The following is a 22,410-nucleotide window of genomic DNA, read 5'->3' as shown; positions in this document are numbered from 1 at the left end:
TTTGGGTCTGTTGAAATGCAGTACTGATAATAATAATAAACCAAAAACATCTGTTTGCTGCCAATATGTATCACAAAATTAAATGTATACTGTCACTCTGCTGATTTTATTGCTCAGGTTTTATCGACCAGTGATTTTTAATGTGAATGCACTGAGGAGAATAAGCTGCAAGAACATATAAAATGACTGTTAAAAGTCAACTAATTTCCTGAAAATACACTAAAACTAAAAATAAGAACTTGTGAACCGATATCTGACCAAGGTTCCCATGTGAGCTCTTAATTTAGTACATTTTAATAATATATTATGAGGTTTAGATTTTAGATGGAGCTTTGTGCTTTTTGCCAGAATATGTGCTGAATTTTAAATGTATGCAAATGTCTGTTACATGTAGATGAATTACATTTAAAAGTTCTTAAGAGCTCAGATGAGTAATCATAATAAATCTTAATAATTTTGATATTATTTATATATAATCACAATATGATTTTATTTTGGACAACTTTAATACTCAGTCTATATCAGCACTAGTACTAGCAATAACCGACTTAAACAGTACTAAATGTTTGCATGTTAACAGTTGAAGGCTGTATAATGTTGAAGCATGTTTACGAGCTGATTTTGCACCAGTGAGCTCTGAGAACAGCGCAGTCAGATGAGATCAGAAGTGAGACTGAAGCTTGTGATATAGATGCGTCTGGGAAAATCTGCTTTAATCTGTCTTAACTCCACTCTGCACAATCAATACACACACAAACGTGACTCACATATGCTCTAGCTCTCTGTGTGCAAGACACACAGTCAGGAGACCTGAAGAAAAATAGTTATGCATTTGCCCTTCCAGCGATTTTTAAAACTAGTCTTGATTTCTGTCTGTGCAAACCCCGTCTTTGCAATGAAAACATGGTTGCAGACAGTTGAACAGATGCAGGAGTGAAAAGACAGTTTGCCAATAGTTTAAAAAAACAAAGAAAATGCTGTTGTAGATGATAAAATACAATTGTCTTTGCAGTCAAAATGCAAACTATTTCACTGAAAATTTGTGAACCGATATCTGACCAAGGTTCCCATGTGAGCTCTCAATTTAGTACATTTTAATAATATATTATGAGGTTTAGATTCTAGATGGAGCTTTGTGCTTTTTGCCAGAACATGTGCTGAATTTTAAATGTATGCAGAAGTCTGTTACATGTAGATTAATTATATTTAAAAGTTCTTAAGAGCTCAGAGGACACTTTATAGACTATAAATGCACATAATCTGTAAAAACCTCTTGGATTATAAACTCAAAGGTTTACATGAATAAAATCTTTAATAAAATCCGGTTAATGCCCCATGATGCTCAGCTTTTTCTGTATGTGAATATGTTTGACCTTTTGGTCTTTATATAACTGAAACATCCATTAACATGCAGGATCACAATAATCACATCAAAAAAATCTACCCCCAAAAATACCTGTATTCTCTAGAATGTCACATTTTTATTGTCTGATACATGCTGTGACTTATTCCAAAGCTGCTTAATGCAAATAACATATTGTACAGACGTACAGTACAAACGTTACTACAAAACCATGTTTACATGAAACGTATATATTTACAGTAAATAATAGTTTAGCAAACTTTACATTGCTAAAATGGAAACATTTGCACTAAATGTTGTAGATGCGTGAACCAATAAATCTAGATAAAGCCAGATCAGCTTTCTGTTTCATTATATCAAGTTTATAAGTGTTTCATTTTATTTTACATTATTTCTGAAAGTAAAAATAAGATTTGACCTATATACAGACAAAACTTTGAGATGGTGCAAATTTAGGGTCTTTTTTCTGGAAAATATGGTACACACAAGATAAATAAAACATTTTAAGTAAAGGTAATACAACTTTTCAGAGTGACAGTCAAGTGATGCTATTTACATCCACTTTAACAGGTGTTTTTTTTTGGCACCCTGAAACATAAGGTAAACGCACCACTTTTGCATGTTCAACAGTTTTGTCACAATATCATTAAAGAGATCAAAAATCAGTAAAGAGGAACTAGTTCAACGTCTTGTGACAACACCTGCATCCACCACCTCATGCTCCTGTTGGAAAATACAAAGACAGAAGATATAAAGAGATACATGCCCATGAGATAAGAAAAAATCAACCATTATTAATGCCCTGCTTGTTAATAAATTTCAGTTAAAGAGGTTAGATGTTGTGTTTTTGAAGGACAGCTGTAGGCCTTTTTGCTTGACAACATATAAAAGCCTGTTCACATAACAAAAATATTCATCTGATTTTCACATGCGATTTGTCTGTTCAGACCAGATCCGGTTCCAGAATCAGATCACTGATGGTGCTTCTGAAATTAGTGAGAGTGCTGTACTAAAGTGCAGATGGAGTGGCATTGGCTCTTAAGCACCAGGCAGCATAACAAGTCAAGAGCAGATAAATGGAACAGCATTTCAGAAATATTTTGATATTAAATTCAAATATTTTTCCTAATAATCTGTAAGTCTGCATTTACTAGGGGTGTAACGATACACCAGTGCCACAGTTCGGTTCTGTTCGGTTTGCTGTCGAGGTAGGGTTCATGGCACCAGTAATGCTAAAGAACACTCGATTCACTTAATAATAATAACAATAATCAAATGTATTAACTCAATCTGACAGTCGGGAATTCGGGAATTCTGGCATTCAAACTCATTGTGGATGTTATCTGAGGCCATTTGTGCATTTTGAGAGAGTGGGAGAAGAGGCGGTAGGCTACCACTCAATCACTCACACTGTCTGTGAAGTTCTGTGTCACAGAAAGTTTTAAAATGACTGGTCTGATCTGCTCTGATAATCTTTGATTTCAACCAACATGCTAAAGAGCATAAATGTTTGTGGGAATTTCATGCTTTATAATTGTGAAATCTGTGGGATGGCGTAGAATTACGCACGATGCTCTCAAGTTACAGAATGTGTAACTCCTGTGGACTCGCTATATAAAACATCACGCCGAAAATGTCAGTTAAACCCTAAGAATTCCCAACATTTTTATAGTAGTGCTCTCATTGTAACTTTATGTATATCAGTGGTTCTCAACTCCTATCCTCGGTTCCCACCGCTCTTCACATTTTGTATGTCTCCCTCATTTAACGCACCTGATTCAGATCATCAGCTTGTTAGGAGGAAGATCCATAAACTGAATGTGTCAGTAGTTAAAGTTCTGCGTTTCTATTTTGAGTTGCACACTCTGAAGATGATGAGTGGAATGAAGCATTTTGATAGTGGATTTTTAAACAATGGGATTTAACTCATCAGATTTGTCTCATATAGAATACGTTTTGTTAACCTTTTTATTACAACTTATAGGGTGTCTGCACAAAATGGCCCAAATATCACAAGTGAAGGTCTGCTATGGAAGAAAATTAATGACATGTCTTTAAAACAAAAAAAGCATTGCACTAATTGAAAAAAAAAAATGCCTTGTATTTTTAGGGCTTGCATTTTTAGGTACTGCTATTTAACATAGTTGTTTATTTAAGCTGTGAATATTTCAATTCAAAATATTTCACCCACATTTTCATAACTAAAAATTCAAAAATTCGTATTCACCTTTCAGAATTCACTTCCCAAAAATTTAATCTGTTTAAAAATATGATGTACAATATTTGACAGGCAAATTTCGGTCCATTTTATTTCACTTTACAAATTCACTTCCACAAATTCAGTGGTTCAAATTCGGCAGAAAATTTGGCATTTCACATCCACATCACAACATGCACAATCTCCAGCTGCTGTCAGTCGCTCACCAGCAGGTGTCGCAAGGCGACAAAACGACCAGTTTTTTTATCAGTGTTTTGAGGCCAAAGCGGCCAGTAGAAACAGATTTGCAGAAATGGAGCAAGCACTAAATAGAAGTTATAATTATCAAGGCCAGTATCAATGTGCAGAAAAGCTGATTGTGTTTACGTTTAATTCAACAACTTCACTGCTACTTGTTTCCTCGTAGACTACATGTAAGCAGTTTCCTCTAACGCAAACAAAATTATAATGTTGTTTTACCTGACGCTGATGTGCACACTGACATTACATCTGATGAAGACATACAGTACTGTGTAAAAATCTTAGGTCACTAGTATTTTCACCAGCTAAAAAATGGTTTTAAAGTAAGTTATTTCTATCTTTTGCTGTAGTGTGTCAGTAGGAAACATCAGTTTACATTTCCAAACATTCTGTTTGCCATTAATTGTAATAATCTAGTGAGATTTTTGTTTGCACAAGGAGTCTGACAACAGCCAGTGCTCCACACTGAGATCTGATCTCACCATCATCCAGTCTGTCTCTGGAATGACATGAAGAAACAGAAAAACTGAGACAGACTAAATCCAGAAGAACTGTTTCAACATCTCCAAGATGTTTCAAGTAACCTACCTGCAAAGTTACCTGAAAAAATATGCACAAGTGCACCTAGGGCAAAAGCTACTTTAAACGCAAAGGATGGTCACATCAAATGCTGATTTATTTTAGTTATTAAAGTTCATTGATAAAGAAAATCTATTTATGACATTGTTTTTGACAGCATCCTCATTTTATGTGCCTAACTGCCTAAACATTTTAACTGTAGCTTTGTAGGTATAGGACTCTTAAAGCATCTTGGAGATGTTGCCACAGTTCTTCTGGATTTAGTCTGTCTCCGTTTTTTCTGTTTCTTAAGACAGACTGGATTGAATGATGGAGAGATCAGATCTCTGTTTGCACAAGGAGTCTGACAACAGCCTGTGCTCCATACAAAAATCTCACTGGATTATTATAATTAATGGCAAAATGAATGTTTAGAAATGTAAACTGATATTTCCTACTGTCACACTACAGCAAAAGACTGACTTTAACTGACTTTAAACCATTTTTTAGCTGATGAAAATACTAGTGGCCTAAAACTCTGCTTTAGATTACTTAGTTTCCTTAACTTTAGCATAAAGACATTTGTCATTAATTTTCTTCCATAGTCTGCGCTGCTCTGAATGTGTAACTCCTATTGTGGACGTGTTCTTCTCGCAAAACAACATGCAGAAACACGGCAACAAAACTCTAAGAATTCATAGCATTTTATTATAATAGTGTTATTATTATAAATGTATAAATTATTAAGTATGGCAGTTATGTATTGTGGGTGGTGTATTGCAGTTTTTCGGTATGTTTGAATATCGTTACACTCCTAGCATTCCTACATTGCTTAATTTTCATTTTGTAAAGCTGCCTCTTTGTCACCATCTCTGTTTGAAACCTGCAACTGCAGTTGTTTGCAAAATTATCATCTTTATGTGGGCTGTGCATCGGTATGGCTTCTCAGTACAGATGAATCTAATGTTTTGAGGAGTATGTGTGGCTGTCAGTGAACGCACCAGTGCTTCAGAATTACAGATGCTACGTCTTGGAAGTATGTCTACAATAAGAACCCCCTCGGTAGAAATCGTGTTTGGTTCCCCTTGGTAGAAAGTGCTACTGCATGTGTGTGATAGCATACTAGCCAGGACTCCTTCTTTTACAGACCTGACATATAAATGCAGGCAAACTCGGAAACTGACCAGAGCCACTCAAAACATTATTACAAGCTTATCTGTTGTGAACTGGACTAAGGTAAGAAGATATTTTTGAATATTGGTTATGTGGTTAATTTTTAACAACAACAAAAAAAAAAAAGTTATGGAATGCAGCTTGTATTCATATTCTGAATGGATAAAGTACTCCATTTATAAGCACTAAAAAGCTGAATGAAAATGCAAATTTGTTCACTGATATTTCATGGATGTCTCTATTTCTTATTTCTCACATGTTCATTCTCCTACACATACTTGCTTAAATCAGCAAAAATATTTGCATATTTTATTTGTTTCCAGGGAGACACGTGCTCAATTAGCAAAACTGCACTAAACTGTCACATTTCATCTGAAGTTTAAAGATCCTGCACTCTGCACTCTATATTGAGTAGGTATGTAATTGCAACTATTTTACAATCCTTTTGTAAAAATGGTTTTCACTGGTTAACAGAAAGATTTTCTTTGTTGTACAGTTATTAGTGTTTTTGTTAATGAAATTCAAGTATTAGTCATTTTTATTTATTATTTGTTGTAGTTTTGAAGTTAATGATATTAAGAGGAGACATGAAGCACTTTAAAGTTTGCACGTTTGTTTTCTTCTTTTTTTCCCCCACAGGTCTTCCTGTTTTTGCTATCCATTTGCTAAATCTTTTCATGGAAAAACTCAAGTGGTTCAGTAGTCTTGATGATGATTTTTCAATTTGAATAGTCTGGCTATTAGAGATTCCAAAGAATATGCTGCAACATATAGACTTAAAAATAAAGCACTGGTATTTTTGATGTGACATAGAAGTTTGCAAAGAACCTTTCATTGAACAGTTCATAAAAGAACCATTTTGAAGAACTTTTTAAAAATCTAAATAACCTTTTCTGACTATAAAAACCTTTTCTGAATTTGAAAGGTTCCATGGAAGTTCAGTGTTCTTCATAGAACCACTGATACCAATAAAGAACCTTTATTTTTCAATATTAATACTAATAATTTAAAATTAAATTAATGTATGTAACTTAATTTCAAATTATTAGTATTTTTGTTAAAGAAAAAACAAAGAAGAAGTCTGAGCAAAATAATGTAACAAAGTGAATATACTTTAAACTTAAGGGCAAGACACAGATGTACACAAATAATGATCTTACCGATTTTTGCACATTTCTTTTGTAGAATATCGGATCAGTGTGATCTCTTCCTCACAAATTTGAACTGTTTCCAACAACAAGAATAGATGCAATAAAATATTAGAACTCAATCGTAAGATATAAGAATTTAGATCTGTTTCTTCATAATGATTTTTCATTTCAGATATATTTTTAAAGTATATCCTTTTATTGAATGCATATTTTTTACAGATGTATCAGTATTAGGTAACACTTGCCTTCTTGATCAGTTTTTCTGTGTTTTCTGTAGATCCAGATCATCCCAACTGCAGCTACAGTCAACAGAGGTCCAGCAACAGCAGCAACAGAGATCAGCAATGCAGAGTTTGAAGACAGAGGTTCAGACTCTGAATAATGTGAAGAAGATGACTGTGATGGAGACTGTGGAGTAGACTGTGATGGTGACTGTGTGGAAGACTGTGGGACCGGCACTGTAGCATGTAAAGAGAGTCATTAGTGTGAGTAAATGTGTGTGATCTATAACAAACACTATAAACAACAACACAGCTGAGTTAAGCCCAAGCATCTTTGTCTGCTTCAGATTGTGTGTGAAGATGCAGTGGCACATAAAAGTTGTAATAAAATGAGCATCTTTTTTTTTTTTTTTTCACATTAAGAAATTTCATATTTAAAGGGGTCCTATTATGCTCTTTTACAAAGTCTTGATTTTGTTTTGGGGGTGTACTAGAACATCCTCTCATGCTTGGTGGTTCGAAAAAGTCATTATTTTTCACATAACTTACATTATTACAATACTTTTCTACCAGCCTGGCACAAATGGCTCAGTTAGTTCCAGGTTTAATTAAGGCCCGTCATCCGAAAAAGTAAATGTGTTGTGATTGGTTAGCTGTCCCACTGTGTTGCGACTGGCGAACAGCTTAGACTGTGTTTCAGTACTGCCACACCCCTTATCAGTGAAGCAAGTTCCATGTACAACTGTTAGCGCAAGCTAGATTTAAGTGATTTTTACGTTTTAAATATGGATATTTTTCTTACAAAAATGCATCGATTAGCTACAGGAGGCCTTTATCGACCACCCAGAGCCATGTGAGGCACATTTTGTTATGGATGGATGCACTTTATTGATCAGATGGGCCAGATCGCCCATAGATGACATTATTGTGCCAATTTATTTAATTTATCTACTGAGTTTCATTGCCGAAACCAGCTCCAGCATAAGGCTAAAAGCAGCCTAACATTAAGATTATCAAAGAACATCATCACTGATTAGCCTAGCCTAGTCTAGTGCAAGTTATTTATTTAAAAAAAACATTATAAGTGAAGCTATCCACACTGTATGATGAATACATCTCTTACTACACACTGCACATGTTTGCGGTGCGTTACGCCTCTGAATCGTCCACTGGACTAGATCACAGGCACTCTATTCAATGCTTGTGTTTATACCAGCGGTGTCTCTGAGGCTCGTTGAAGCGTCTCAGAAGCTGATCTCTGTGCTGCAATGCTAAAGTTAGGCTAATCCCCCACCTCGTCCCTACCCACCCCACAACCATTTGAATTTCACTAGACGTGATTTATTTGAATGATATTCTAATGGGCCACATTGTGACATCATAACATCAGGAAAACAAATGCTGTAGTCCAAAGGAGCCATTCGTTGTAGTTCTAGATATTTTTTTTTAATGAAATGGGTCCTGGAAAATCTTTAGTTGTCCTGGAATATTATTATTAAAAAAAAAAATAATAAAATTGTGTTAACTTTAGCCAAGCCCGAAACAAATAATCCTAGTAGAAAATGTTCGAAGGGGAACTCAGAAAAGCTTAGATGGTATTTTCTTTTTATCTTGCCATTGTATCATCCATATTAAAGTAGAATTTCTAAGCGCAGCGCTGCTTTGTCTACAGTGTTTGTTGTTTGTTTACAGTTTACAGTTTACAGTAACTAGGGAAACGCTGTATCACTGCTGTTTCATAAGCACCACCTGCTGTCAGAGAGTGAATCTGCGCTCTCAATCAATCAGTGTGCTATTTTTGTTTCCTGCAGATATTTTTTATGTAGCATAATTTCACAAAGATAAAGTTAGACCATTCTGTTTTTGCTTCAGATTTTCAAATTAGATCAGAAACTGCTCATGTATATAGAATCATTCTATGGATCGTAGTGCTGGACTAAATGGCCAAAATTTATATCACAATATATTTCTTAATTTCAGTCGATACAATATAATTCCGGTATTGATATGAACAAGATTTTAAAAAGCCTCAGACTTACTGCCTAGAATGCCCACAACAGATGTCTATACAAACTTCTGAAAAATGAATTTGATCTTCTATAGAACTACACTGTTTTAGAAGGAAGAAAATACAGATAAATTAGTGTTCACCTTTTATTTGTATTTAGCCTTCATACAAACAAGAAATGTGAAATCACCATCAAATAAACAGTGACTCACTTCATTAATATTAATATATTTATCTAAACTACAGTATAACATAGGCTGATTATTCTTATAGATTGAAACAAAAGTGCTTCAGTCAGGATAAAGAATATGAAAAGTTCTGCAGAAAACAAAGAAAAAAAAAAAAAAAAAAGAGTGAGCAACAACAAAAACATGCTGCTGGACAAGGGGTCATTAAAAAATACCAAATTCATTACTAGAAACTTTTCTGAAGACAGTCACTTGCCTTCAAAGATACATTAATTTAAAACACCCACACCACGTTTTGATTTTGAAATGTGCAGCATTCATGTTTGTTCAAAGACAACTGCCACAAATAAATCAATGTATGGGAAACACTGTTAATGTATACTGAAATATCAGAAATCATATCACCGTTATTGAAAAAAAAATATTGCGAAATATTAAAAAAATGGTAACAGATTGGAACTTACTTGTAAATAATCGGTCATGAAAAGTTACGATTGGTGCATCACTACTGACTTTTGATAATTTGAACATTGATGTGTTTCCAAACCTTCTAAAGTTCAACTTTAGGAGAAGTATTTCAGTAATTCAGTAACTTGTTAACTAATTAGGGCCCAAAGCCCTAAAAAGGCTTTTATTATTAGTATTGTTTAGTATTATTTTTTTATTATTATTATTATTATCAGGAGTCAAAGTTATAGCGCCACCAACTGGCAGCAGCATTTTTCAAGCATTTTCAAAATGCTTTTAAATCAGCCTCTGTAACGAGGACGCTGAGGCAGAGGTAGAATCCAAATGCGGGTGTTTATTAAAGGAAGCAGAGTACACAAAAGCAGGCAGAGGGTCAATACCGGAAAGGCAGTCCAATAGTATACACAACACGAACATAATCCAAGCAGCAGAGAGTTTAAGCAGGCAGTGGGTCAAATACCGAGCAAACAGTCCAATAGAGCAACCTTAGCAACAGGGGTAATCCAGAGAGCGATAGTTAAAAGGCAGATAAAGGGTCAAACCTTGAAAACAGTCCGCACAGGCAAACAATCGAAACAGGGGTAATCCGTAAACTCGAATATCCAGAGGCAGAGCAACAGGTAATCAAACAGAGTAATTGCCATAACTGACTGACAGCCCTGGAGACTTGTCAATACATAGAAAAGATGGCACCGATTTTGCCATAACAATTCCAGCCAGAGTCTGACGATGAAACGGCTGAAGTGGCTGATCGACAAGTTAGCAGGATCTACCGTGGAAAGTGCTCGCAATTTTCTTTTATAACCAAACCGGGCACAGCTCTATGTTGTAAACTTCAACACTTTATAATGCATTAAGTGGCTTTCACACCGAACGCGGAAAGCGCTGCGCTGCCGCTGGGTTCAGTGCAGCCCTTCAGAGCGCAGCAGCAAAAGTTCATTTGAACAACTCATTTGAACTTTGTCCGCGGCGTGCGTGCTCCGCTGCGCATCCGCTTTGGTCGAGGCAGAAACAAGCTGTCCTCGCAGGGCGGAAGGCATTGAAACGAATGGGTTTCATAACACAGCGCTTTCCGCATTCGGTGTGAAAGCCGCTTTGTGCGCCATCCTTTATCATCACGTAAACTAATGAGACAGACAGACAGTCAAGCTGCATCAATCACAAATTGTCAGACTACAGTGGGTCCACAGCTGAACAACAGAACTACAGAAGCGTGATTTAGCCGGTTAGCAAAACATGTGCAGGGTTGTTACACAACATAACATACACAACTACGTATTTTGAACCATCGCTAGAAAATACAATCTTTGTAGATTCATCATCTTTTGGAAGTGAATATAAAACAGTTTTACTCACAGCGTAGGATACAGCGTCTTCTGTCTAATGTACATGTAAATTTCCATGTGACGTAAACCCCATGGACATGTGTGGGCGGGCAAGTTGTTCGCGATGTAGAACGTGGGCGGACATTATGCAAATCTGTTACTTCGTGACGTGTGGCCGTAACAGAGAAAGATTCGAAATCCTGACCACTCGTTTAGGCAAGTGTGAGTTGACTGTTTTTTTTTTTTTTTGATAGACTTTATTTATCCTGCACTGTCGGCTTCACAACTTTGCAGATAGTTTATGTTCACATACAGCTACATGACACACTGCATGAAAGGACATATTTGAAAACGCATAATAGGGGCACTTTAAATAGTCCCAAACAGGAAGTGACAGTAGAAGCAGCAGAGGGAGCGTGCAGGCAGTCCCAGGGTGAGGGCTCCCTCTGCTGGCTTGGCGTTACAGCCTCTTAATTTTACTTGAATTGCTTCAACCTTCATCAGAATAATGTCAAAACAGGGCCGATGAGAATCTGTGAGAATTGTGGATACATCAAATGCTGTTAAACTTAAACATTTGTTTCCTGTGTTTTTGGGGCACTTAATAAGCTTAGATTTTCATGAAACTCAACACACACACATCAGTATTAATGACAGTTAGACACTGGCAAATGCTCATAAATGGGCGTGGAGGGGGGTAAAAGTGGGGGGGGGGTAGTTTTAGCTACAGACACCAAACTCGGTACGTATATTGTTCTCATCAAGCTGGACAACTTTCTAATTTACACCTATTAGCTGCGACCAACAGGAAGTCTGCTTTTTGGAAAAATATAGCTGTGAATTAATGAATACTTCTTATACAAATTATATTGAATTTACACCAAACTGTAGATCATACAACATACTGAAGATGTTAAATTGTGAGCGGATTTGGGATATCTTGAATGGTTGATTTATGATGATTCATTAAAGTAACAGTAAAAAACATGACCATAATTTTAAAATGTAGCATTCAAACACTTCAAAACTTTTTACATACATAGAACTAGTCATTCTGAGAAATAAATGCAAACTTCTTAAACACTGTGTCAGACCCTTTGGGCTGGTTTTGTCTGTGTTTTCCGTGTGTTGCCCATATTTGGACCTTCCGTTTCCGTTTTCAATTTATACCTCACTGTGTCTTAGTTCACCTGTCTCCCCCTTATTGGTTGGTTCAGTGTATTTAAGGTTTGGTTGTCATTGTCAAGTTTGTCGGTGATTACATTCTGTTTACGTTCTGTTTCGTTGTGTTTGTGTGGATTACCCTGGATTCCCTATTGTTCATGTCAGTTTTTGCCTTTTGTGGAGTGATTAATAAAACACTCGTGCATTGGACTTTGTAGTCATCTCTCCTCTTTTCCTGCAAACCAACACCGTGACACACTGAGAATGAGCTAAAAAGGACTGGGAGTTAAAACGATCCCTTATGCTATCACTCCATTTGGTGGTCACCCTTGGTATTACAGTCTTCATTTGCAAAATTATGATATATGATATTTTTCATGTTTTTTCGGCCTCTGAGCTAGATAAAATTTTCAAACCAACCATGATTCCTAAGAATTACTTATTCTTACGTAAAAAAGTTTTGAAGAGTTAGAATAATACATGTATGCAAGGTCAAAAAACACTTCAGTTTTCTCCAAAAATAGATTTAATTTTACCTCATTTCTAAATTATTCATAAACGACTCGTGCGAGGCAGTTCAAAGAATCAGTCTCTCTAAACCCCTCCTTTCGTGAGCCCTCACTGCTGTGATTGGTCAGATGGCACAATCCTTTATTGGTCTACCGCGTACAAGTGTCGGAGAACGAAAAGCTCAGCCCATGGCCATAACTGATTGACAGCCCTGGAGACTTGTCAATACATAGAAAAGATGGCATCGATTTTACCATACCGATTCCAGCCAGAGTCTGAAGTGGCTGATCGACAAGTTAGCACGGTCTACCGTGGAAAGTGTTCACAATTTGCTTATGTAAGCGAACCGGGCACACCTCTATGTTGTAAACTTCAACAATGTATAATGCATTAAGGCGGCTTTCACACCGACCATGGTAAGCGGTTGATTTATGGTGATTTCTTAAACTATCAGTAAAAAAAACATAACTGTAATTTTAAAATGCAGCATCCAAACACTTCAAAACTTTTAACATACACAGAACTAGTCATTCTGAGTAATAAATGCTTAGATCCATCGATATATAAAATAGTCTACTAAAAATAGAAAATTAAAAAACTATTCAACATCTGATCTCACTCTAACTCTCTCACTCTAACTCTGTGTTGGGGGATGGGATTAACTGTGTGTATGTGTGTGTGCAAGTGTGACTGGGGGTACTTGAGTGGCTGTGTGTGTGAGAGAGAGAGCAAATTGCATTCTGACAAATTTTGCTTTGAGTGGAACCACTTTTATAATATATGTAGTATGTATAATATATGTAGTGAGCTGTAATTCTCTACTCACCGTAGACAGTAACATTGAATGTGGTCTTTCTGCTGCTGTCGATGTCAACTTCATAATCTCCAGAGTCTGTGCTTCTGGTGTTCATGATAGTCAGAGATCCAGTCTGATTGTCCAGCTTTAGTCTGTCTCTGAATCTCTCATTAGCATCTTTATAATATACAGCGATATTAGTGAATTTTTTACTGATTTTAGCTATGAGTGATTTGTTATGTCCAAACTTCCACATGATCATAGCAATGTTCTGTTTTTCAGTAACAGTAATGTTTAGAGTGACAGATTCCCCCTCCATCACTGATACTGACTTTACTTCATCAGCAAATACACCTAAAGAACAAACAGAAACAGTTTCTTAGTTACACATACACATCAGCTACACATTTATTACAAGGTAAAAAACAAACAAACAAACAAAACCGATTTCTGAATACACATTGTAATATATTGGACATTGAATTTTGGCTTAATTTTAAGAGTTAAATAAGTAAACTGAACAGTAGTTAAATTTCCATTTTTTTAATTTATTGGTGGTGGAACTGAAGTTCATTACAGCTCTACAAATATAACATACAAATATAAAATCGTTTCTTCCACTTACCAATCAGTTGGAAACAGCACAAACAGCAAAACGCAAATGTATGAAACATTTTCTTTATCATATCAGAGGTCTAAAATAATTTGTCAGGTTTGAAAACCCATGCAGACTGAATTAGACCACGCCCCATGTCTTCAACTACACTTTGTCCTTAAAACCCGCCCCCAAGGCATGTCAATCCAAATGATTGACAGGAAAGACACCCATCAAGTTGTCTCATTAAAAACTCTCTCTCTGTCTCTTTTTATTTTTTTGGTCATTTACAAACTGTTACACAGACAACTGCCAGGACACTTTTTCATTGGTATGTGGCTTGTAGGTACATTTTCTGTCTCATTCCAAAGGTAATCACCCTCAAGCATACCTCTCAAGTATCTCCCCCCCACCAAAAAAAAAAAAAAAAAACTGAGCTCTGTCACTAGCCTCGCGATATCTGCCACCTGCAGTAGCCTGCAGCTACTAGTTGATGATGGACGCCAGGACAGAGAAGGAAGGCACTCCTGCCAAAACAGTCTTAAAGAATGCAAAGTCTGCAACAAATGAGTACAATAAGTCACTAAAAGAGTAAAGAAAAGTTATGTGAAATGAAAAGAAAAACTGTACAAAAAAGCAATATGAAATGAATGAGTGTGTGAATGTGAAAAGAATGTGGAATGAAAATGAAATGTAAATGTAAAGACAAGCAATGTTAAATGAACAGAAAATATGCAAATAAGCCTTTAAATAAATGCTCTTCATATATACCCTTTTGTGTTTTCATTTAGGCTATGAATGTTCACAGCATGTCAATGTCAACAAAGGTAGGCCTATCATTGGCTTTATGCACAGCTGCACTACTTCCTGAACTTCAGCCAGCTCCTTTGTTTCCTGTCTGTCATTATTGGACAAACTGATCACCTGGATTAATCAGTTTGTCCAATAATGGCAGACAGGAAACAAAGGAGCTGCCTGAAGTTCAGGAAGTAGTGCAGCTGTGCATAAAGCCGATTGTAGTTTATAAGTGGTTGACAAGTGGTGATTTTAGCTTTCTTGTCACCTGTCTTAAAATGTCAGGGATACTGGAGCTTGGTTGGGGTGGTGGGACTGCTTGCGGCGGGCGCCAGAAAATTTCCCTTATTTTCAAATCCAAAACTTGACAGTTATGCCCTCAAGCCATCCAAGATATAGGGTGTGTCTCAGTCAGCTCCCTAGTTTAGTACAGAGTTAAAGCACTGATCAGGGAGTCGCCCATTTTAAGGGCTGTCTTAATTGCAGTCCTTCTTTACAGTGCACTGGTAGTTTTGCTCCCCCGAAAAAAAATGCACCGAACTATGCTCACAGTGTAAATTTCATCACATTTCTGATGTGCAAAAAAAAAAAAAAAAAAAAACACTAGCCAACTCAAGCTAGAGAGCTGATTGTGCTGTAGATTTACTCATGTTTATTAGCTCATAAACACAAGAAGCTTTTTTTGGTACAGTTGGAACAGTACCCGAGTACAGTTGAGACACGCATCCCTAATGCTGTAAAGTTGCCAAACCAATTCACTGCAAATGTAAAATACTTTTAAAAAATAATGTTCAGCAGTTTTTTATTCCCATTCAGTATTTTATTTGATTATTTGTTTAGTTAAAAGTAGTTAATTCTTAAAACATTGTGCAGTAATGGCAAACAGTGATATAATGTTAATTAATTTCAGATCATTTTAAAAGTAACAGGTGAAAATTTGAGTAACAGTAAAAAACACTGAACAGTTGCAAACAGCAATAATTAAACAGATCAAATGCAAACAATAACCTAATAAACATAATAAATAAAACATAATAACAATAGCCTAATAAACCATAATAACAAAGCAAAGGTCATTCTCAAAACAAAGATATATTGTCTGAATGTGACTATTAACTTGTGATCTTACATTGTGTGACTAAACTGCTTGTGCTGCAATAGGATTCTAGTGCAGGTACAACTGATACATTGTGTCTCAACTGTACCCCGCTGACCACCTCGAACATTTCTCTAGATTTTACAGTGAAATACAGTGATTTTGCAGTTTTTAGAGCACAGATTAAGATTTATGAAAATGTAAGTTAACTTTAACAGTCATGCAAGCATGAGAAGCTATTCATTATGGAAGGGACATGTTGAAATTAAAAAAAATATATATCTTAGAAAAAAAATATATCTTTGGACTGGAGAACTGCATGTACTTCAAATTTCCTACGATCAAATAGGGTGCTAATACGCATGTGTGAATCAAAATTCACAGATCAGACTTTGTTGTGCACTCAAGTTATTTAAGGTGTTTCAAATCTACCCCTCTACCAACTGTACCTGGTCTACCCTATGTAACAGTAACAGTAAAGAAGGTTTTTAGCTGAAACTGTGGTCCTTCATTATTCATAAAATGGAAATCAGCAGCATCGTATGAAGTGAAATGATCAGTCTGTGTAAGAAACTGAACATTATTTACAACATTATTACCTGTAATACAGAGCCTCAGGGAAACGGGGAAGTCTGAATCTTTACTGTGAACAGGTACAAAAATTAAATTGTCTTGAGTTTCGCTATATATATGATTATGCACAGGCGCGTACCCAGATTATTTTCTTTCCATTTTCTGTATAATCTGTATAATCTGTATAAAGCGTTATGTAAATAAAGGTTACCTCATTTGTATTGATGTCCTCTTTATTAGGAATTTGATGCTATATGATACAAAAGAAGAACATCTGTACTTTCAGTCAGTTATCCTCATTTAAAGTTACAAGTTGTTTCTATTTTTCCAGTAAGATGTTGCTCTAATGAATTCCACCATCACTACATAAAAAGGACTGCCACTGTTTTATTTACTTATCTGCATCTTAACACTAAACCAAAACTTAAAAATATATTGTAGTACAATATATAAAGATGTGTGAATTCACATAACTGTGCATGTTTCTTGTGATTTAATTTTGCCATATAGTTTTTATATTTACAGAGTATGTAAGTATTTCAAAATTACTTAAAACTTCAGTTAAAGCTTTACTAAACCAACCTAAATTGTACTTTTCTTATGTGTAACTAAGAAACTTTTTCTGTTTGTTCTTTAGGTGTATTTGCTGATGATGAAGTAAAGTCAGTGATTGAGGGGGAATCTGTCACTCTAAATATTCCTGTTACTGAAATAAAGAACATTAATGTGATCATGTGGATCTAACGAATTACTTATAGCTAAAATCAATAAGTTCGGTAAGATCACTGTATGCGATAACAGACTAAAGCTGGACAATCATACTGGATCTCTGACCATTACAAACATCAACACCACAGACTCTGGACTGCTAAGCCACTCCCCCGTACAAACGGGTATAAAAGATGCATCCACTCATTTAGATTTTTGCTTCAGAGCTGATTGCTTTGTGAGCTGCTTCTACAAGAAGAAAGAAAATACCTTCATTGCTGCAGAAGTTTCTCGGCTTTGCGGAACATCCCTTCTTTGCATTCCAGCGGAGAGACCCCCTTGCTGTGCTAACAGATAAGTGGTACAGTCCTCCCCTGGGCAATCCAGCCTAAAAGATCAATTTTCTACAGCATACATGATCGTTGAGAGTGTCTTTTTCAAGACGCATCTCCGATCGTGTACTTTTAGGGGACGATAGTTTCCTTATTTCCTCATGACAGTCACAGTCGCTGTTTCACAGGTCTGGGATGTAAACAAATGCATGTTGAGATGGCATTTGTAGATGGGTTATGCCTACGCTGTGTGGGCATGCCCAACATTACGCTCAGTCACAGCTTACATTAATATGTGAGCTGCCATTGCATTCTACCTTTTCCAGTTTCGCGTGTTGCTTGACTACCGAGGATGCATTGGCTGGAAGCATGGGAGACCAGAGGATTATAGTCTGGGTTGCTCCGCCGGGTCAGTCCCCGCAGAGGTCCGGCTCCTCTCCACGTATTACCGTCGAGTTTCTGAATGGTAATGCCAGTTCGTCCTAGTACAAGCCTTGCTTCTCATTTAGTGCTCATGAGGAAGTTAAGATGTCTATCGCCGCATCAGTGGAGGGGCTATTGTCTTCTGATGCCAGAGATTCTGCTGAGCAGCTCCCCGTTGTGGCGGTTGCACAGCCGGGGTCTGAGGCAAAGTTGACGGCCATGTTCCTCCGGGCAGCCTCGACCGCCAGGTGGGAGGTTGGGTTCTCTGCCTTCCCCTGAGCGTTTGTGGTCTGACGATTGGTTCCAGCGTCGGACGTGGCTCTTGCTACATTCTTCCCTGGTGACTTTCATCCCAGAGGTTCATGAAGAGCTTAGCTTCGTGTTTGGCTCTTCGCCCCACGCTTCCCTCGCAGGTGGCGGTGGCTTGGGAATGTGCGATTGCGGTGCATTTGTGCTAGTGAGTGCCGATACCTGGTGGGGCTGTCTGTGCTTCTCGCTTTAGTGTGTAAGCGTCTGCCAACCCTGGCTGTATAGCGGGGCTCACAGCGCTGCAGGCCTTGCCACCTCCACCCTGAAAGCGTGCATGAGGGAAGTTCTGACTCGAGGTTGATTCAGGAACTGTGTACAGTGACTGAAAAGCCTCGGTGCAGTCCATCAGTCAGGTGATGTCCATTCTTGTGGCTTAAAAGTGTCATTCTGGCTGAACCTGGGAAAGATATGTGACACCGACAAAGCTCACTTTCTTGGTGTCCGTCTCTCAGGCCAGCCTCTTCGGCGACACTGTCCAGGACTTTTCCCAGCAGTCTTTGGCAGTACACACGCAGCGAGAGAACTTGGAGTGCCCATGGAAGGGCCGCATTTATTGTCTGCCTGTCGCCGAAGGTGCCCCCTGCTGGCCCCAACAGGAATTGCACAGCTCCCCTTTGGGGGCTTTGAGCTGGCCACACCTAAGGGGCGCAGTCTAACCATCACATCCAATCCTAAAGTTTAGGAAAGGACTGCCATAAAAATTCCTCAGGATCTTTGGATGTAACAGCAGTGGCCAAAACAAAGAAGTGCCACAAAGACTTATCCAAATTCATAAAATGTTAAATACACTGTTAAACTTTGTATTCTATTGAATGCAAGTGAGTTTCACAATAATGATTAATGATATTAAATGCATATAATATAAGGATATTTGTATTATTTAACATATTTAATTATTGCATGTTTGTGTCATATTCTGAGTTGAATTTCACTGTTTTTATTTATTTTGAAAAATTCTGAATCTGTCTTTTGTGAGTGAGATGAATTCATGCATGTTCACATTTTTTTCTAGAACTAACATTTTACTCCCAATTTCTCTCATCATGAGTAAAGGAGAACTTTTAATCAATTAATGGGGAAAAAGTAACTGGTGTTTCTTATTTTAAAAAAGTAACTCAGATACTTTCTTGTCAATTAAAAAGTACGTTACTTTACTTAGTTACTTGGAAAAAGTAATATTATGTAACTTGCGTTACTTGTAATGCGTTACCCCCAACACTCCTCATAACTAGCGGCGCAAAAACTGGGTATGCAGTATATGCAGTGCGCAGGGGCGCCGCACATAGGGGGCGCCATTTGGCTGAAATCCTTTTGTGAAAATATTCTTTAATAAAACGTTATAAATAATCAAAAGCTTAAATAAAATGTTATAAATAATCAAAAGCTTAGTTGTTAAAAAATAATGTAATGAAACATTTTTATTTAAGGTTTTTTGGTTTTCTAATGAGTTCAAAAGTGTATTTATTCTAAACTTATTCAGACCGAGAGCAGCTGTATCTCTTTACGCAGGCACGGCATGGCCACCCCGCTAGAATAAGCTGTGTCACCCCACCTGCCATCTCAGAATTATCACAGAATTAAATATAAATGTAAGCAGTGTTTCATGTCCTACTTTATAGCCACAGCAGTGACAGCGTAATGCAAAATAATGGCAAAAAACAAGTCTTTCGACTTTCTTAATAAATGACTCCTATAAATCTTTTTATTATTATTTATTTATTTATTTATTTATTTATTTATTTATTTATTTTTTGGTCAAGACCCAGTTCACTAACAAATTGCTTTACATTTGTTTGTGAATCAGATAATCACTGCTTCTCGGTTAAGTCAGAAATCCTCTGAGAAATCTAATCCCATCCAGATTTGTCTGAGATTCATTGCGTAGTTGTTTGGTGATCCGATTCTCTGACCGCTCGTTTCACTTTTATTATGGATGTGCGTAGGCCTTTTTGCCATGTCAGAAGAAACAATAGCATGAAATTAATAAGAAGATGCCTTTCAAAAAAAGTTCACAAAATAAGTAAGTAGCAAAACTGATGACACACCAGCCAGAATATCTGCATTCAACAATGGAGAGGAGAGATAAATGAACATCATTTACATGGTTATTATACTTACACATACAGTACAATTACATAGTACTGTACCAGTACATTAGATGATGGAAATCTCACTATTCTATATGTACAGTACACCTTCAAAAGTGTGACTGTCAAATTTTATTTGTATCCATTTTCTATCTGTAGCCTGCTGCATTTTTGCAGAACTGCAAAATGACTACCTAGAGACATAGTCTTGTAATAGGAGACCAAGAAACACCTATAGTAGTGTATACTGTAATGAAATTTAACCAAATGTGCAGAGGATGCTAAATATATTTTATAATTTTATTTTTTACTCCACTGTATCGTGGTGCAGTTCATATACAGTTCTTTGGTATTTGATCTTTTCTAGTGCTTTTCATTCTGCTGCAAGATTACTTTACAGTAGTAAAATGAAAATTATTTTTTACTAAAAGTTCATTATTGAATTAGAAATCTGTAATGTAAAATAATTCCTAATAAAAGATCCTTTTCTGTTGTTCACTCCAACATTGTGTTGAATGATATGACACTAGGGGTCGCTCTAGGGAGCCCAAACACCTTTGACAACATTGAAAAAAGGCCAATGAATTTATACATCTGGGTATAAATAGGCCAGCTTCCAAGACAGGCTGGGGCACAATGTGCAACAGTCAGGAAGCCTCAGGGGTCTGAACAGATCGGTGGGGAAGCATAATTTGGTAATCCGATTCCTCAGAGGTGCCCACAGGTTGAACCCTCCCAGGCTGCACCTTATCCCCTCCTGGGATCTTTCTGTGGTCCTTCAGGCCTTACAGCAAGTCCATTTGAGACCCTTTAGTCAGTCGAACTCAGTGCCCTTCCCTTGAAGACAGCCCTCCTGACTGCGCTCACCTCTGTTAAAAAAGTGGGAGATCTCCAAGCCCTCTCTGTCAATGACTCGTGCCTAGATCTCGGAAGGTCATAAAGAGGTGAGGTGCATTAATTCAAACAAGTTGGCCGGTTGGTATCTGTGCCCCCATGCACTCGTGATGCAGTCTGGCAGTTGTGGCGTTTAGTATAGGGACCCCTAGTGTCGTATCATGTGACACAATGCTGGCGTGAACGACAGAAAGGGAACGTCTTGGTTACATATAGTAACCCTCATTGCCTGGTGGAGGGAACAGAGATGTTGTGTCCCTCATGCAACAGCTCCGGACTGCCTCTGAGTGAATTGATGTCTGAGGCATGGTCAGATATGCAAATTCTGCACACCCAATTTCATTGGCCTTTTCTCAATGTTGTCAGAGGTATTTGGACTCCCAAGAGCGACCCCTAGTGTCCTATCACTCAACACAAAGTCTCTGTTCCCTCCATCAGGGAATGAGGGTTACCATACATAACCAAGATATTTTTTGTTAGTGTTACTGATCTCACGAGTGTTCACTGGACAAGAAAGTCATTGCTGTTTTTGAATTGTGTGTAATAATTTAAGAAAACCTGTAATAACTAGATTGAAACATTTGAAAGACAAATTTATGCTGGCTTGTCTTAAAGTCTTGTATAAAAACAAATAGTTTGGTCAGTTAGATGTTCTAGATGTTTGCTAAAGTATTGCTAGTTGGTTGCTAGGATATGCTGGGTGGTTGCTAGGCTCATGCTATGCAGTTGCTGGGGTGTTGCTAGATTATATGGTTTAGGACTCTTATGATATTAGATTTTTCACACCACGGTTATTGTGGCCAAAAAAAAAAAACAATCACGATATTGATATATTGCGATATCTACAGAAACATTGGGGGGGAAAGTTATAAGTCTATTTATAAAGTCTAGTTATAAATTCAACAGTATGATGAATAAATATTAATAATATAAACTGATACTTTATCCTGTTAACTTGCGTACCCCTTTTTTAAGCTCTTTAACCTATAGTTGCACAGGCGCCGATGATGTCATGCAGTAAACGTGTTGCTAAAACAGTTTTATTGTGCGCCTAGAACAGCCGCAGATGAAGTGCATGGCACTGCGACCAACTTAACATTTTACAGAGTTTAATGTAGCAATGTGGTCGCTCAGTGTTTCTAGATCAGTTTTAATCGTGTAATAGATTTGAACAAAGAAATCAAGAGCTACACACAGACCGCATTGGGCACGACT

The 22,410-nt window shown here is 37.1% G+C and overlaps 1 protein-coding gene across 1 annotated transcript; it reads right to left on the bottom strand.

Annotated features, from left to right (window-relative positions):
- Positions 1 to 1,269: 1,269 nt before the first annotated feature.
- Positions 1,270 to 14,107, bottom strand: LOC127153301 (uncharacterized). Its single transcript, XM_051094334.1, has 5 exons — positions 14,009 to 14,107; positions 13,414 to 13,737; positions 6,949 to 7,161; positions 6,713 to 6,776; positions 1,270 to 2,086 (listed from the first exon to the last, which is right to left on the bottom strand). The coding sequence occupies exons 1-5, from the start codon at positions 14,067 to 14,069 to the stop codon at positions 2,026 to 2,028; spliced, it is 723 nt and encodes a 240-aa protein (XP_050950291.1). The 5' UTR covers positions 14,070 to 14,107; the 3' UTR covers positions 1,270 to 2,025.
- Positions 14,108 to 22,410: the final 8,303 nt, after the last annotated feature.

This window comes from Labeo rohita, chromosome 22 (assembly GCF_022985175.1).
Source record: "Labeo rohita strain BAU-BD-2019 chromosome 22, IGBB_LRoh.1.0, whole genome shotgun sequence".
Classification (NCBI taxonomy): domain Eukaryota; kingdom Metazoa; phylum Chordata; class Actinopteri; order Cypriniformes; family Cyprinidae; genus Labeo; species Labeo rohita.
Note: the sequence above shows the minus strand (reverse complement) of the source record. Positions and strands in the feature narration are given on the sequence as shown.